At 27.7% G+C, this 18,789-nt stretch overlaps 1 protein-coding gene across 1 annotated transcript; it reads right to left on the bottom strand.

Moving 5' to 3' along the window:
* Window positions 1-17,957: 17,957 nt before the first annotated feature.
* Window positions 17,958-18,521, bottom strand: LOC139870688 (MLP-like protein 43). Its single transcript, XM_071858471.1, has 2 exons — window positions 18,335-18,521; window positions 17,958-18,226 (listed from the first exon to the last, which is right to left on the bottom strand). The coding sequence occupies exons 1-2, from the start codon at window positions 18,519-18,521 to the stop codon at window positions 17,958-17,960; spliced, it is 456 nt and encodes a 151-aa protein (XP_071714572.1).
* Window positions 18,522-18,789: the final 268 nt, after the last annotated feature.

Raw genomic sequence — 18,789 nt, 5'->3', positions numbered from 1 at the left:
TATGTTAAAATTTATATTAAAATTTATATATGATAGAATATACATTTATATATCTTAACTAATATAATTTATAAAGTTCACTTAATATCATAAAAATATAGTAGTATGTATTATTAATGTAATTATATTACGTGTGGTAAAAATATCTTTGTTTCGCATATTTATTTGATAAAATAATATTGATAATAATAATAATGAGTGAAAGTTGTAATATTTTGTAATAATAATAATAACTATTATTAATAATAACAATAACAATATTTATATTTACAAACGATGATTAAAATGATTATTCTAATCATGATAATTTTAATAATAACGATACTTTTTACTATTAACTGTAATAGTAATAATATTTTATAAAAATAATAATTTTATTCAAAATGATAATTTTTAATAATAATAATACTAAAATGATAATAATAATGATATTTAATAATAACAATTATATTTATATTAAAATCATAATTTTAATAAAAAAATTGATAGTTTTAATATTGATGATACTTTTAATAGTAATAATAATAAAAATAATAAAATGATCGTTTTGATAAAAAATATTAATTATTTTAATAATAATAATAATAATAATAATAATAATAATAATAATAATAATAATAATAATAATAATAATAATAATAATAAAATTGATTATTAGATAATAACGAATATAACGACTTTAACGACCCGTCCTAATCCCTCCGGACGAAGTCCATATCGATTACAAACATTTCACAATAGTTGGTTACATCGCGAGGTACTTGACCTCTATATGATACATTTTACAAACATTGCATTAGTTTTAAAAAACAAACTTTCATTACATCGAAAGTTGACAGCATGCATACCATTTCATAATATATCCAACTATAATTGACTTAATAATAATCTTGATGAACTCAACAACTCGAATGCTACATCTTTTGAAATATGTCATGAATGACTCCAAGTAGTATCTCTAAAATGAGCAAATGCACAGCGAAAGATTTCTTTAATACCTGAGAATAAACATGCTTTAAAGTGTCAACCAAAAGGTTGGTGAGTTCATTAGTTTAACATAAATAATCATTTCCATAATTTTAATAGACCACAAGAATTTCATTCCCAGTTCTCATAAATATACGTCCCATGCATAGAGACAAAAATCATTCATATGAATTGAACACCTAGTAACCGACATTAACAAGATGCATATAAGAATATCCCCATCATTCCGGGAAATTCATCGGACATGATATAAAAACTCGAAGTACTAAAGCATCTGCTACAACGGATGGGGTTTGTTAGGCCCAATAGATCTATCTTTAGGATTCGCGTCAATTAGTAGACTCGTTAACTAATTCTTAGGTTACCAAGAAAAAAGGGGCATACTCGGCTTCGATCATTCAACCATATAATGTAGTTTCGATTACTTGTGTCTATCTCGTAAAACAGTTATAAAAGCAGCGCATGTATCCTCAGTCCCAAAAATATATATTGCAAAAGAATTTAAAAAGGGAGTAATGAAAATCACCATACTGTATTTTGTAGTAAAAATACATATAATGAAACTGGACAATGCAGGGTTGGCCTCGGATTCACGAACCTATATCATTTATATGTATATATATTAATATACATAATGGTAATCGAGTAAATATATATAAATTTATTAGTTATATCCTTTTTATATTATTAATATATATATATATATATATATATATATATATATATATATATATATATATATATATATATATATATATATATATATATATATATATATATATATATATATGTATATATATATATATATGTTTCGTATATTTATTTTGTACATAAAAATATTAAATTTTGTTATTTTATAAGTATTAATAAATTTATATATATGTATAGATATCATTTGTTTATTAATACTAAGATAATATTTTAAGTGATAACAATAATAATAATGATAGTACTAATATTAATAATAATGATAATAATATTACGAATGATGATATTAACGATAGTTTTTATAATGAATCTCATAATAATGATAATATTAGTAGTTTTTAATAATTTAATAATAATGATAATGATAATTTATACTTTTTGATATTAATACTTAGTACTTAGTAATAATACTTGTAACAACTTTATTACTTATGGTAATCTTAATAGTAATACTTTTATTGAAATAATAATAATTCTAAAATAATACAAATACTAATATTAATAAAAATGATAGTTTTGATATTAAAGTTTTTATTAGTGATAATAATAATAACTTATTTAATAATGAAAAAATTAATAATAATAATAGTGATATTTGTTAATAATGATACTTATGTTAATAATAATCTTAATAACTATAACAATGATATTAATATTAATATTAATGAAAATAATAATGTTAATTCCAATACTAATGTTAGTAATTATAATAACAATACTTTTATCGATCAATTTAATACTAATGATAATAATTTTTAATAGTAATCATGATAATAATTATATTACTAATACTAACAATTTTGATAATTATAACTATAATAATGATGATCTTAATAATGATATTATCTATAATACTTAATAATACTAATAATACTAATAATAATAATAATAATACTAATAATAATAATTATGCTAATAATAATAACAATAACAATAATAATAATTAATTAGTAATATTAATAACATAATAATAATAACAATAATAAGAATAAGAATATTAATAATAATCATAATAATAATAATAATAATAATAATAATAATAATAATAATAATAATAATAATAATAATAATAATAATAATAATAATAATAATAATAATAATAATAAAAATGAAAATATAAAAAGGTATACCCTTTTTAAAAGCTTCCTTAAAAAGAATTGTCCATGACAGGGTTCGAACCCGAGACCCCTCGCTAACACGTACACACCCCTAACCAACCGTCTATTCCTGTTTTCCTGAATCATAACCCATCCATTTATTTATATCCCGTATTATTAAAGTTTCCTTTATCATCTTCTTCCAAAAAATATCAGTCGACCAGGGATTTAAATCAAATTCAATTAATAAATCAAAGTTGAAAATAAGATTTGATATTCAGTTGTAAACGACCTGTAATGGCTATTTATTCAATTTAAACAACAACAAAAATGAAAGAAATCGTCTGTTGTAGTTCGTGAACAAGAAATAAAAACCCAAACATCAATCTTGACTTTGAGAACGTTTTAGATCCAGGTTTCTACTTGAAAAAGTTTTTAGATCATCCCTATAATCTTTCTGAATCCTTAATTGAAACAAATTCATTAAAACTAATTCGAATTTAACCATGAACACAAATGTTGACTTTTTCGAAATTACACTTTGACTCAAGAATTCAGATTCGATGTTAAAAATTGGAAAATGGAACTTTGTAGATAGCTTTTATAGTGGATTCCTAACAGAATCACATTAACACATTTTGAAATAAGTTTGGAAATCATTCTGATTGAAAATGGAAGCAAGAACAGGGGGCACGCTATGTTCTTGCCTTTTTTCTGTTCAAATTCAACTACTTAAAAGTTGTAAAATAGAAAATTGATAATGGTGATGAAGAAACTGACTGAGTTAGCTAAAATAACTGAGCAATGCAATTGATTTATTATCCCTCAAGTTGACAGTCAATAATTCTATCAGGTACGATGGAAAAAAAAATAAATAAAAGGTGATTATGACACTCAACTGATTTTGTTTGTGTTAGGGATTAATATTCGTTCAGTACAGAATTAGAGACAAGATTCACAATCCAAAAACAGTTTAATCGTGATTTAACGGATTCTGTAATTATAAATACCATTTTTCAATTTATCAATAAATATAAATATAAATATTATAATAGTAATTCTTTAATATTAATAATAATAAATAACAATACTCATAATAATATAAGAATTAATTAATTTCAATTATTAAAGATATTAATAGAAATAGTAAAAATATTTATAATAGAAATCTAAAAAATAATACTAAGAATAATACTAAAAATGATGATATTTAATAATAATAAGTATGATAACAGTTAATGATAATAATCATAATAATCATAATACTATATTAATTATAATAATTATTCATATTGGTAATAATATTGTAACAATTTATATATATCCAATTTCATATTTGTATGTTATATTGATAGTAATTTTGATATTAGTATTGAAAATAATAAAAATTTTACTATAACATTTATTCTTAACTTGTAATTACACCTAATATATTATTATTACAAATTATAAATTTTATCATATTTACTAGTTATCTAATGTATAGAATATTTAATATTTATATATTTTATGTATTTTACAATGTACATGTAATATTAATTGTATATAAAAGTCATATATATATTTATTTCAATAACAACTTTATTATTTTATATATTATTTTATATTTTGATTCAAATGATTAAAGTATACTTTATTAATTTTTAAAATATTATATACATACTTTTATTTATATTTGTATATATATATATATATATATATATATATATATATATATATATATATATATATATATATATATATACATATATACATCCAATGGTTCGTGAATCGTCGAGAATAGTCAAAGGTCAAATGTATATATAAGTTCAAAGTTTTTGAGACTCAACGTTACAGACTTTGCTTATCGTGTCGAAACCACATAAAAATTAAGTTTAAATTTGGTTGGAAATTTCCAGGTCGTCACAGTACATACCCGTTAAATAAATTTCGTCCCCGAAATTTGATCGAGGTCGTCATGGATAACAATAAGAATGTTTTCATGACAATTATGAGTTGATAAATAAAATTTTATCATTATTGAGTAATATGGATAAAGCAATTTGATTAGGTGACGAGTACGAGTGAAGCTATCACAAAAGAGTGAAATGAATAAATGCAGGTTCGTCTTAACCGGTGATGTAGTCACAGTTGATTTTCGGAATTCAAGGGATTTAAAGAAAATCTTCGAAATCTAAAAGATTTGAATTCTTCGGCGAATAAGGAAATTAAGAGCTTTTATAATTAAATACGGTGATCTGCCTCGATTACTCTGTCTGATATTCCCATTATAAATTAAACTTTTTCCGTTCCATTATTCTCACCATTCCTATAATTTCTTTCTTAGTTCATACATCCAAAAGATTGTGAAAATGCTTAATCCAGTTCTAATCCTTAATATTTTCCTAAATATCATTTCTGTCATCCTTCTTTTCAATCTTCCACCAGAAGAATCTGTTTACTTTTACTATTACCTTGGAGTGATACTATTCTTAATTATACCGTGTCTTTATATTGCTATTCGTATTAATATCCATGGTTTGTAACCTCCGTGTTGTTATTGGACTTTATATTTTCTCTTATATTTTAGAGCTCTTTGCCTATTTATTCTCCTCTCAACCTCTTAGTAAAGCGAGTAACGGTCCAGAATTCATAAGTATGGAGTTTCGAATGAACTTAATGTTCTAAACAAGGAAGAACGTTATCGAACGATTTGATTTGTCAAATTACCAGAATCACTGAGAATAGAACTATCAAGAATATATTTTCTTGATATGTTTAGAAGTTGAGCAGAATGAAAGAGTTATGTAACATGGCACGTGATGATGTTATGATCTGTGAATCATCACGTTCTATTAGAAACTCAGCATGACTTACTGTAATATAATCACGTTGATCAAGTGTCATTATATTATACTAATTCATGCATCAATTTCTAACACTTCTTCAAAATCATTCATAATTCAAATAAGAATTTTAAAGAAATTTAGAAACTAAAGTAGTTTCCTTTATGATGTAATATGGATAGTACGAAGAGATAAATAATTTCGGGCGAGAATATTTATGAAAATATCTTCAGAAATTTTGAAGATATTTTTGATGATATTTTGGAATTTCTAAGTTCGATGGTTGATAAGGAAAAATGTTCCGCAAGATTTTAACACGACTTCGGAGCAGAATATTCTCTAAAGATTTCATCGGGTCCAGAATTACCTGGATTCTTTGAATATAGGGTTTGGTCCTTCTATTTGGCCTTGGTCTCCTTCATGGTTTGCTCAATCTGTTTTTCAGTACCAAATTTTCTATTGAGCGTTCCTAACACTCCCCTCTTTATCATCAAATTTTTGGCCATTTAGACCATCTACAATTTTTCTGTTTTCTCTGCATCTAATGCTACGATATCTGAATCATCGGTTATCAATCTGAGGTGGTCTCAGGAGAATTGTGTTTTTAGATGATTAAACGCTGATGGTAATATGGTGAAATATAAAAGGTTCCCCGATAACAATAAAAGAGAACGCACCTATATCATAGTTATAATAAGGTTGTTTGGAACGAAAAGTCGAAGTTGATTTGCTGGATCTGTGACAAAATTGGCTAATTTGAAAAAGATTTACAATGTTATTTTCGGTAATAACAATGCCTAAGGAGCTAACACAGATACGTGTTAAACGTTTACTTAGGTTCCGAGAATTTTCAGGTACATAACTATATGCATCAATCTCTTCTTCTGTAGATGAAGTGCGGTTGGCTCATTCTATCGATTAAAGTGTTTTCAAAAATTATGAAAGGTTTGAATTGCAGATTGTAATCGTTAAGATACAAATAAGGTTTAAGATGAAATCAAGTGGCAAACTTGAAGAATTGTTTAGTTTCATATGTTATAATCAATATTTTAATTCATTTTAATTATTCAATATTGGTAGTCCACAATTAGCAGTCCATAGTTACTAATTCAATAATTCATATATAGTTTATAATATTCGAATTAATTAACATGTATCGTGACCTGTGTACGTGTCTCAGACTCGATCACAACTTAAAGTATATATATTATTGTAGAATCAACCTCAACCCTGTATAGAGAACTTGATCATTACTGCATATAGAGTGTCTATGGTGATTCCAAATAATATATATAAATGCGTTGATATGATATGTCAAAAACTTGTATACGTGTCCTGATATTTAAAGTGCGTAAAATAAATAACAGAAATTAAATGTCGATAAATAATTGCATAAAGTAAATAACAGAAATTAAATGACGATAAATAAAATTGCGAGAATGTAAATTGCGATAATTAAATTGTGATAAATAAAATGTAATCAGTTAGCTAGGAACAATTAGCTAGGAACAGTTAGCGTGGATTCTTAACAAAATTTCTCATAGTTAATTTGTTTGTTTCTAACAAATTTTATTTTGTCAAATGTTTTCTTCATTATGCCACTTGTTGGATTCTGATAAATCAAAATACAAATATGAAATTGGATGAATATGGTTATTCTGTGATGAACGGATTTGTATATCGGTGGATGTAAGTAGGATAACAAACGACTATTGAATCAGCTTCGAAGAATATACAGTGTAACTTATTAATGTGAAATCTGAATATTCCTCGGGTATTACCTACCCGTTAAAATATTTTCAAAATTAACACTTTGTACGAAATTTTTTTTAATTACAATCTTTATGAAAACATATATACATATATATTTTCTTCAGATGTAATCATGGATTCATTGAGTTAATATGATATTAAACTCATTTGGTTTACCGTTAGAACTAGAATACATAATCTCTAAAACATTTAGAGATTACTTAATCGCCATGAAGAACGAAGATAATTGATGTAGAACGATACGTAAAACGATGATTATACTTGAGGTACAGAATAAGATGTTGAGGCGTGTGTTGTTGATGGTACGGGTGCTATTGCTGATGGTGTTGTTAGTGCCGATGATGTTGCTGAAGCTGGTAAATTTTACACCATATTCTCCAAATTGATTACTCGAGCGTGAAGTTCGTTGACTTCTTATATTATTCCGGGATGATTATCGGTAGGAACGAGCGAATGAATAAGGTTTAGAATTTTAGATAGAATATAATATTGGCGAGATATTCGGAAAATGAGTGTGAAAATGGTGTTTCGAATGGGTTCGTCGGTAAGTGCTTCAGGTTCATCGTCAAGAGTGCAGGTTGGTGGGTGGAAAGGATCGCCTTCTTCTCGTCTCCATCGGTTAAGTCAACTACAAACCCATTAGATGAATTGAGGATGGCCGATTGGTTGATTCGTTCGGGTGACGCTGCTTCCGGAGCTTAGGTGAACATTCATGTCGGAATAGCTGTCCGAATAACTATCGGAATAGTTATCGGAATCTGAGGGACTCGAACTGGTTGAGGGATTCATCTCGTATGATCAGATGAAGGATTTTCGATAAGAAATAGATTATAAGATGTAGATTAGTACCCTGTAATACATAATTTACATATGCATATATAATACTAAAATCCCATAAGTTACGGAGAAATCTACGGAAGCTGTCAGGCAATGGTAACAACAACAGATACGCTAAGATATGAATTTATCTATACACAGTCTATGCAATAAAGGCAGTAAGACGTGTCTAGACTTTAAGGATGATAAGCAAATAATTTTCGACACTAAATGATAAGCAAAACTTTTGACATGCAGACACGGTCGAAGTCCAGACTCACTAATGCATCTAAACAACTAATAGTTAGACACACTAATGCAAGACCTGGTTCGCTAAGACCACCGCTCTGATACCACCTATAACGACCCGTCCTAATCTATCCGGACGAAGTCCATATCGATTACAAACGATTCACAATAGTTGGTTACATCGCGAGGTACTTAACCTCTATATGATACATTTTACAAACATTCAATTCGTTTTAAAAAAACAAACTTTCATTACATCGAAAGTTGACGGCATGCATACCATTTCGTAATATATCCAACTATAATTGACTTAATAATAATCTTGATGAACTCAACGACTCGAATGCAATGTCTTTTGAAATATGTCATGAATGACTCCAAGTAGTATCTCTAAAATGAGCAAATGCACAGCGGAAGATTTCTTTAATACTTGAGAATAAACATGCTTTAAAGTGTCAACCAAAAGGTTGGTGAGTTCATTAGTTTAACAAAAATAATCATTTCCATCATTTTAATAGACCACAAGAATTTCATTCCCAGTTCTCATAAATATATGTCCCATGCATAGAGACAAAAATCATACATATGGATTGAACACCTGGTAACCGACATTAGCAAGATGCATATAAGAATATCCCCATCATTCCGGGACATCCATCGGACATGATATAAAAACTCAAAGTACTAAAGCATCCGCTACAACGGATGGGGTTTGTTAGGCCCAATAGATCTATCTTTAGGATTCGCGTCAATTAGTAGACTGTTTTACTAATTCTTAGGTTACCAAGCAAAAAGGGGCATATTCGGCTTCGATCATTCAATCATATAATGTAGTTTCGATTACTTGTGTCTATTTCGTAAAACCGTTATAAAAGCAACGCATGTATTCTCAGTCCCAAAAATATATATTGCAAAAGCATTTAAAAAGGGAGTAATGAAACTCACCATACTGTATTTTGTAGTAAAAATACATATAATGAAACTGGACAATGCAGGGTTGGCCTCGGATTCACGAAACTATATCATTTATATGTATATATATTAATATACATAATGGTAATTGAGTAAATATATATAAATTTATTAGTTATATCCTTTATATATATATATATATATATATATATATATATATATATATATATATATATATATATATATATATATATATATATATATGTTTCGTATATTTATTTTGTACATAAAAATATTAAATTTTGTTATTTTATAAGTATTAATATATTTATATATATGTATAGATATCATTTGTTTATTAATACTAAGATAATATTTTAAGTGATAAAAATAATAATAATGATAGTACTAATATTAATAATAATGATAATAATATTACGAATGATGATATTAACGATAGTTTTTATAATGAATCTCATAAAGTTTTAATAATGAATCTCATAATAATGATAATATTAGTAGTTTTTAATAATTTAATAATAATGATAATGAAAATTTATACTTTTTGATATTAATACTTAGTACTTAGTAATAATACTTGTAACAACTTTATTACTTATGGTAATCTTAATAGTAATACTTTTATTGAAATAATAATAATTCTAAAATAATACAAATACTAATATTAATAAAAATGATAGTTTTGATATTAAAGTTTTTATTAGTGATAATAATAATAACTTATTTAATAATGATAATATTAATAATAATAGTGATATTTGTTAATAATGATACTTATGTTGATAATAATCATAATAATCTTAATAAATATAACAATGATATTAATATTAAAATTAATGAAAATTATAATGTTAATTCCAATACTATTGTTAGTAATTATAATAATAATACTTTTATCGATCAATTTAATACTAATGATAATAATTTTTAATAGTAATAATGATAATAATTATATAACTAATAATAACAATTTTGATAATTATAACCATAATAATGATGATCTTAATAATGATATTATCTATAATACTTAATAATACTATCAATACTAATACTAATAATAATAATAATACTAATAATAATAATTATGCTAATAATAATAACAATAACAATAATAATAATTAATTAGTAATATTAATAACATAATAATAATAACAATAATAATAATAAGAATATTAATAATAATCAAAATAATAATAATAATAATAATAATAATAATAATAATAATAATAATAATAATAATAATAATAATAATAATAATAATAATAATAATAATAATAAAAATGAAAATATAAAATGGTATAACCTTTTTAAAAGCTTCCTTAAAAAGAATTGTCCATGACAGGGTTTGAACCCGAGACCCCTCGCTAACACGTACACACCCCTAATCAACCGTCTATTCCTGTTTTCCTTAATCATAACCCATCCATTTATTTATATCCCGTATTATTAAAGTTTCCTTTATCATCTTCTTCCAAAAAATATCAGTCGACCAGGGATTTAAATCAAAGTCAATTAATAAATCAAAGTTGAAAATAAGATTTGATATTCAGTTGTAAACTACCTGTAATGGCTATTTATTCGATTTAAACAACAATAAAAATGAAAGAAATCGTCTGTTGTAGTTCATGAACAAGAAATAAAAACCCAAACATCATTCTTGACTTTGAGAACGTTTTAGATCAAGGTTTCTACTTGAAAAAGTTTTTAAATCATTCCTATAATCTTTCTGAATCCTCAATTGAAACAAAATCATTAAAACTAATTCGAATTTAACCATGAACACAAATGTTGACTTTTTTGAAATTACACTTTGACTCTAGAATTCATATTCGATGTTAAAAATTGGAAAATGGAACTTTACAGATAGCTTCTATAGTGGATTCCTAATAGAATCACATTAACACATTTTGAAATAAGTTTGGAAATCATTCTGATTGAAAATGGAAGCAAGAACAGGGGGCACGCTATGTTCTTGCCCTTTTTCTGTTCAAATTCAACTATTTAAAAGTTGTAAAATAGAAAATTGATAATGGTGATGAAGAAACTGACTGAGTTAGCTAAAATAACTGAGCAATGTGATTGATTTATTATCCCTCAAGTCGACAGTCAATAATTCTATCAGGTACGATGGAAAAAAAAAGGTGATTATGACACTCAACTTATTTTGTTTTGTTAGGGATTAATATTCGTTCAGTACAGAATTAGAGACAAGATTCACAATCCAAAAACAGTTTAATCGTGATTTTTAACGGATTCTGTAATTATATATACCTTTTTCAATTTATCAATAAATATAAATATAAATATTATAATAGTAATTATTTAATATTAATAATAATAAATAACAATACTCATAATAATATAAGAATTAATTAATTTCAGTTATTAAAGATATTAATAGAAATAGTAAAAATATTTATAATAGAAATCCCAAAATAATACTAAGAATAATACTAAAAATGATGATATTTAATAATAATAAGTATGATAACATTTAATGATAATAATCATAATAATCATAATACTATATTAATTATAATAATTATTCATATTGGTAATAATACTGTAACAATTTATATATATCCAATTTCATATTTGTATGTTATATTGATAGTAATTTTGATATTAGTATTGAAAATAATAAAAATTTTACTATAACATTTATTCTTAACTTGTAATTACACCTAATATATTATTATTACAAATTATAAATTTTATCATATTTACTAGTTATCTAATGTATAGAATATTTAATATTTATATATTTTATGTATTTTACAATGTACATGTAATATTAATTGTATATAAAAGTCATATATATATTTATTTCAATAACAACTTAATTATTTTATATATTATTTTATATTTTAATTCAAGTGATTAAAGTATACTTTATTAATTTTTAAAATATTATATACATACTTTATATATATATATATATATATATATATATATATATATATATATATATATATATATATATATATATATATATATATATATATATATATATATATATATATATACATCCAATGGTTCGTGAATCGTCGGGAATAGTCAAAGGTCAAATGTATATATAAACATAGTTCAAAGTTTTTGAGACTTAACGTTACAGACTTTGCTTATCGTGTCGAAACCACATAAAGATTAAGTTTAAATTTGGTTAGAAATTTACGGGTCGTCACAACGACGATAACGATAACGATAATCATTTTAATAATAATACTTAAAATTATAGATAACTCAATTGACGATATCTCTTAATTCGTTCACCGAAATCACACGACTTCTAAATGAAAAGTTATTAATTTTTCGACAGCTTTCCAACGACATGCATATCATATACCTTATTTCAATCGCATATGTATCAAATCCGTGATCTATCATAACTATCTAACGAAAAAATTTTAAACATACAAGCATGTATAATCATATATACTCGAGCACTAGTCAGGGATACACTATTAATATATAAAAGATAAGATACGAGTGCTCACGTATTAATATTGAGATTCAATATTGCAGGAAGGTACGTAGACGCAACGGAGATGATAAACACTAGGTTGACCTGTCGAGCTATACCCCCGAACTATACCCATAACTTCCATAGCTATAACCCATAATTTTCTTAGCTTTATCCCTCTCAAAAACTCGTTTTGAAAACACGCTAGCAGAACTTCATCGTAGTAATTTATGTATAATAATACTAATAATAACTACTACTACTAATAATAATGATAAGGTTAATAATAATATTAACCTTAGTAATAATAATAATTATAATTATAATTTATATATATGAAGGGAGGATACGAGAGACAGAAGAATGAATTGTGATTACACTGAACTAGTCGAACGTTTTATAGGATGTTTCGCTCATTTACACCCCATGAAATCGCATGGGGTTTCTCCCTAATAGCCATGCGATCGCATGGCAACATTCTACAGCTCACATTCAACCAATGCTAATTGCCGACACTCGTTTCAATTAATATAATATATAATATATATTTAATCTATAATTATTTATATAATATATTATATTTACAAGAAGGGTTAACATGTAATTTTTGTTCCAATGACTCGTACGTTGTCACTCGACTAATGTCTCAGTTTCGGTTTCTCGAACGGCTTTTCGTACACTTAGAAAATTAACATTTTACGTTAGGTGACAAGTACTTTTATAAATAATTAGTCTTAAAACATTGATAACCAATATCACTCAAAATATAACTTGTACAATTGAGTGTTATGGTCATTTGCTTCAATAAATCATCGCCTCGTTATTTATATATAAAAGTATTATTTAAAATCAACACGTCTTATAATTAAATTAATATTATATTTTATCACATTGTAAAATATATATATATTTTTATTTAGAAATATAAATTTGTACTTATAATATGTAATTGAAATATTTATGTAATAATATAATATTTAGTTTTTCAAAACTAATTATATTTCAAAGTTTATAATTAAAATCATTTTTATATTATAACATAATTCGATATGAACCATTTATGTACTAGCGTTTACTCTAACTTCTTAAACGTACTAGTTATCATATCTACATATTGATCGAATCATTGTACAGCATGCTTTTGAAAATTAAGCGAGAATCTTCACAACTTTTGACTAACTCTCGTTAAGTGACACATTGTTCTTATATGCAAGCGTTTATATCTGAGGAAATGGCGGAAAATTTTTGGATGAAATTTTTTCAAAAACTGTGCCGTTAAAGTACAAACAAAAGCTAGCGTAGCCTGCCATCCGTGCAGCGGCAGTGGACAACTTTTTCGCGCTAATCACATGAGATGAAGCTACTAAACCTCCAGCAATGGCAGAATCAACTCAGTGCTTCATCACTCGTATAGTAAATTATCCACTTCCAAGGAACCTAAGAATACCATCTATAGGTGTTTATGACAGTACAACTGACCCAGAGGATTTTCTTACTATGTTTGAAGGGGTTATGAGGCGCAACACTTAGAAGATGAGGTTGCATGTCATATATTTCCCATGGTGTTGCAGAAGATGGCAAAAGAATGGTTTACAAGTCTTCCGCCCAGAAGCATTACCAGTTTTCTAGACTTAAGGGCCAAATTTGTTATGCAGTATCAAAGTTAGAGAAGTTGAACGTTGTCACACTTCGATGTACACGAAATTACCATGCATCAAAATGAATCTTTGAGCAACTTTATGAAGCGTTATACTGTTGAATGTCAGAGGATACCTGATATACTAGAGTCTCAGCTAGTATCTAGTTTCATTTTCTGTCTTGACCAGCACCGTTTCTCACACCTAGTTCATGCGTTGCGGTATAATGTTCCAAAAACTTTGCATCTGGCATTGGTAGGTGCACAAAAACACTTAAGAGATGGGGAAATGGGACATCAGAGGATAGAAAGGAACTACAGGCATCAGAACGGAGGATGGTATCCGGACAAGTCTTAGTGTGGGTATGACAACAGCTATCAAAGTCAACAACATGGTTTGAGGGACAACAATCATCTAAACTATTACTATCACAATCGCAGAACATTAGAAAGACACCCACTTATCATGGCTTTAACGAAGACACCAAAAGAGATTCTGTTTACTGAACCAATTAAGGAGACTTTTCAACCCTCCAGCACCTATGGAGGAAAGAGAAGGCCGAAAAAGTGAGAAGGCATTGGTAGGTGCACAAAAACACTTAAGAGATGGGGAAATGGGACATCAGAGGACAGAAAGGAAATACAGGCATCAAAACGGAGGACGGTATCCGGACAAGTCTCAGCGTAGGCATGACAACAGCTATCAAAGTCAACAACATGGTTGGAGGGATAACAATCATCCAAATTATTACTATCACAATCGTAGAAATTTAGAAAGACACCCACTTATCATGGCTTTAACGAAGACACCAAAAGTGATTCTGTTTATTGAACCAATTAAGGAGACTTTCAACCCTCCAGCACCTATGGAGGAAAGAGAAGGCCCAAAAAGTGGTAGATGCTGTGATTTTCACGAAGCATATGGGCATGATACAGAAAACTTCAAGTCTTTAATGAGAGAAATCATCGTTAAGATCAAAGATGGTGAACTAAATCATTTGCTACCCGGAAAACAATACAGAAGGAATGATCCGAACAAACGTTTTGCATGGCAGGAAAAATCGAGACACGATAAGCGGAGAGACTGGAACCGCAGGGAAGAAAGGAAAAATGAAAGGGATCCAACTCCTGAAAGACGCATAAATGTCATTTGGAAAGAGGGAGAAGATCAAGAGTTGGGTGGAGAACACGGTACAGAAGCATGGATGTATGCTCCTATTATCTTTCACACAATTCTAAACTGGCGACTGTCAGAGGGTTATATCATATGATGTATAATATTATTGCGTATGGTTAACCATAGTATGTGTTTGTTTGTTTTAGCATGTTATATTGTGAATATATGTTATTGCGGTATTAGCTTTGTATGCATTGTTTGTGTAAGTGATTGCAAGTAAGTAAATTATATATGTATATGTTTAATTATTGCATTCACTAAGTATTAGCTTACTCCCTCGTTGTTTACCTTTTCATAGATACAGATTTGTAATGGTGAAGGTTTCTAGTTGTAGACTAGATAATCTCGTGTTGCTTGAGCTTGGAGGGATAGCTTTTGGATATTTGGCTTTGGTTGGGGATGGATAGTCTCCAGGATCATACTCTTGGTATTGGGTTGGGTTGTTGAGTCTTAAATCGTTAATTTTGTAATTGGGTCAAGATTACACCGTTGGTTATGTGATGGGTCATAATGTCCCAATCGTCATTTTGGTACATTTGTCGATTGAAATTGTCATAAACCTGATTCTGTATGACAGGTTTAAAGTGTCAAACAATGTGATAAATTGGATTTTGTTAGAAATTGAATTGGAGTAAAATTTGATAACATGTCCAACTTGTTTTCCCGTTATACGGCGCGTCGCGCCTGGTATTTGCGCGTCGCACAAATGGCCTGGAGCTGATGGTCAGGTCTGGTTAAAAGATTCGACAATGAAAACACGTTATAAGTCGTGTCGCGCAGGTGTTATGCGCGTCGCGCAAATGCACTGTTTAAAACATGTGTCGTTTTCAATAAATGGATTTGAGGTGTTTCAAACAATATTAAACGGAGCCAAATTAAATAATTTACTAGTATATCTTAAATTCAATAAAAAGTTCATTAAAACTATTTTTATGGGACGGATTGAGTATAATTCTTGTTCAACCTTGTGTGAATGAATTCAATATTATCATTATCGTTTTCAATTTCAAAGATTTAAGAGTTTCAAGTTCATAACAATGGAAGTTTATTTATTGATTGAAAAAAATGATAAAATCCTAGTTACTAATTGATAAAATGATGTGGATATGACATGGAATTAAAAGGTCACCTTAATTTATATTAAGTTAAAATTTCATATGTTAATTTATATTTATATATTTTATAGTAATGGAGATGGGGTTTGGTGTCGTCCTAGGCAAATTTTTTGTTGTATCACCATTCCCTTTTACACTACAAATTTTCATCCCACCCCCTCAACAATTCATCTCTTAGACTTTCTCACGGTTAAAAATCATAAATTCTAGAGGTTTAAAACGTGAATTTAATTTTTAATTGAAATAAACAAATAACATCCACCGTAAACTTTAACGGATCTTATCTTCCTACTCGCCGCGAATTAATTTTCACCGCTACCACCATTAACCTTGAAATAATTTTACGAATAAAAGAAGACTAACTACGTTCGAAACATAAACTTTTTCAAAAACGCTAACCACACCGACTTCTAAAACGGGTCCTACCAGATGAGCCGTTTCCCACTCTGTACATACACAACGCTACGTTAAATACGAATATGCATGTCGAAAACAACTGCCGCATCGCGCGCCGCGCGGGCTGATCGAAACTAGTTTATACCTCAATTGCGTTACAATTATATTACATTACAATTACAATCATATTTAAATGAAAGACCTTTTTAAACAATAAATTGAAACCAAAGTCCTCTTCAAGTATAAAGAAAATGACAGAAATTGTGACTTTTATTAACCTTTTTAGACAAGTTTCTTTTAATAAAATTGTGTAAAACTTTTTTTGTGAAATTTGTGTGAGTGTACCCGCATCTCAATGTTCTATGATATTTACACACTTTTTTAGTAAATGTAAGCATATACTCCGTACTACTATCAAGTATTAAGTTCTTCAATGCAGTTTGAAGTTTCCTGACGTTTGTCTCACAAATATAAATATGTAGTTCAATCATACGTAATAATCAATAGATAAATATAACAGAACTTCATATTTGCTTTAAAATGTATTCCATGTTACAAAGCCATACAAAGAGAAGGAATCAATCCAAATTATTACACAAATATTATATACACCACAGATTAATGCATTAATACAAGTAACAAGTACAACATATATGTTCACAAAGAGCCACCTTAATAGCCAACCAATTTATTTTGAAGTACTGTTGCTGTTTTATTAGATAAAATAGTAGGTAATTAACAACCCGCCGATTCCTTCATTACCATATTTAAACCTTGAAAATTTATTTGCAGCTCAAATGAGCATCCAACTGTTGAAAAAGATCGCATACATAGTCCATGACAGAAGTTGGATATGGCACACTCGTGTTTTCCCTCTCGAAATCAAAGATCCACGCGACTAGCTGTTTACCATCTTTTACTTCATTGTGAAATGATATTGTGAAGGACTTGTATACCTCCGCTAGTTCTCCTCCAACACACTTGTACACGCTCGTGTGGTTCATGTTATCGACTGATTCAATTATCTGCTTAACAAATTTCCTTTTTCCCTCTTTTTTACCATGCACAAGAAAAGTAGAAACAAAGGAGTTCACATGTTTTGTAATATTGATTAATGACTTTTTTTTTGTAATAATAATACAACTACATATTTACATACCTTGAGTGTACTCCCACTGAACGACGGATCCAGCAACACCTCTTTGACCGCTAAGGAGTTCACATGCATGAATCGTATGTGGGAGGATGGAAGCTAGGTGATGTCCTTTGTGAATCCAGAGACCATGAAACTCTTCTATATCTGAACTAATTTCGACGTACCCAATCAGTTTTCCTTTTAGAGCCATCGATTTAACTTAGTATATGTTTGTGAAATTATGTGTGAAATTAAATATAAGATGCCATCAGCCATTTAAAATGCTTGTGTGTTAAACGTGACAATTTTTTTATTCACATAATTATATATAACTTTAGGACACATATTGATAGTGTACTCCATCTTGAGGACATAGTCGAAGATATCTCTTCGTAATCAATTCCTTACGAGGCAAATATTGAACATTACACTACGAAGATATCCATACTTGCAAGGCCAAAGATACTACGCCTAGTTCC

Source organism: Rutidosis leptorrhynchoides, chromosome 10 (assembly GCF_046630445.1).
Source record: "Rutidosis leptorrhynchoides isolate AG116_Rl617_1_P2 chromosome 10, CSIRO_AGI_Rlap_v1, whole genome shotgun sequence".
In the NCBI taxonomy this organism is placed as follows: domain Eukaryota; kingdom Viridiplantae; phylum Streptophyta; class Magnoliopsida; order Asterales; family Asteraceae; genus Rutidosis; species Rutidosis leptorrhynchoides.
The sequence above is the reverse complement of the archived record's forward strand: the minus strand, read 5'-3'. Positions and strand labels throughout refer to the sequence as shown.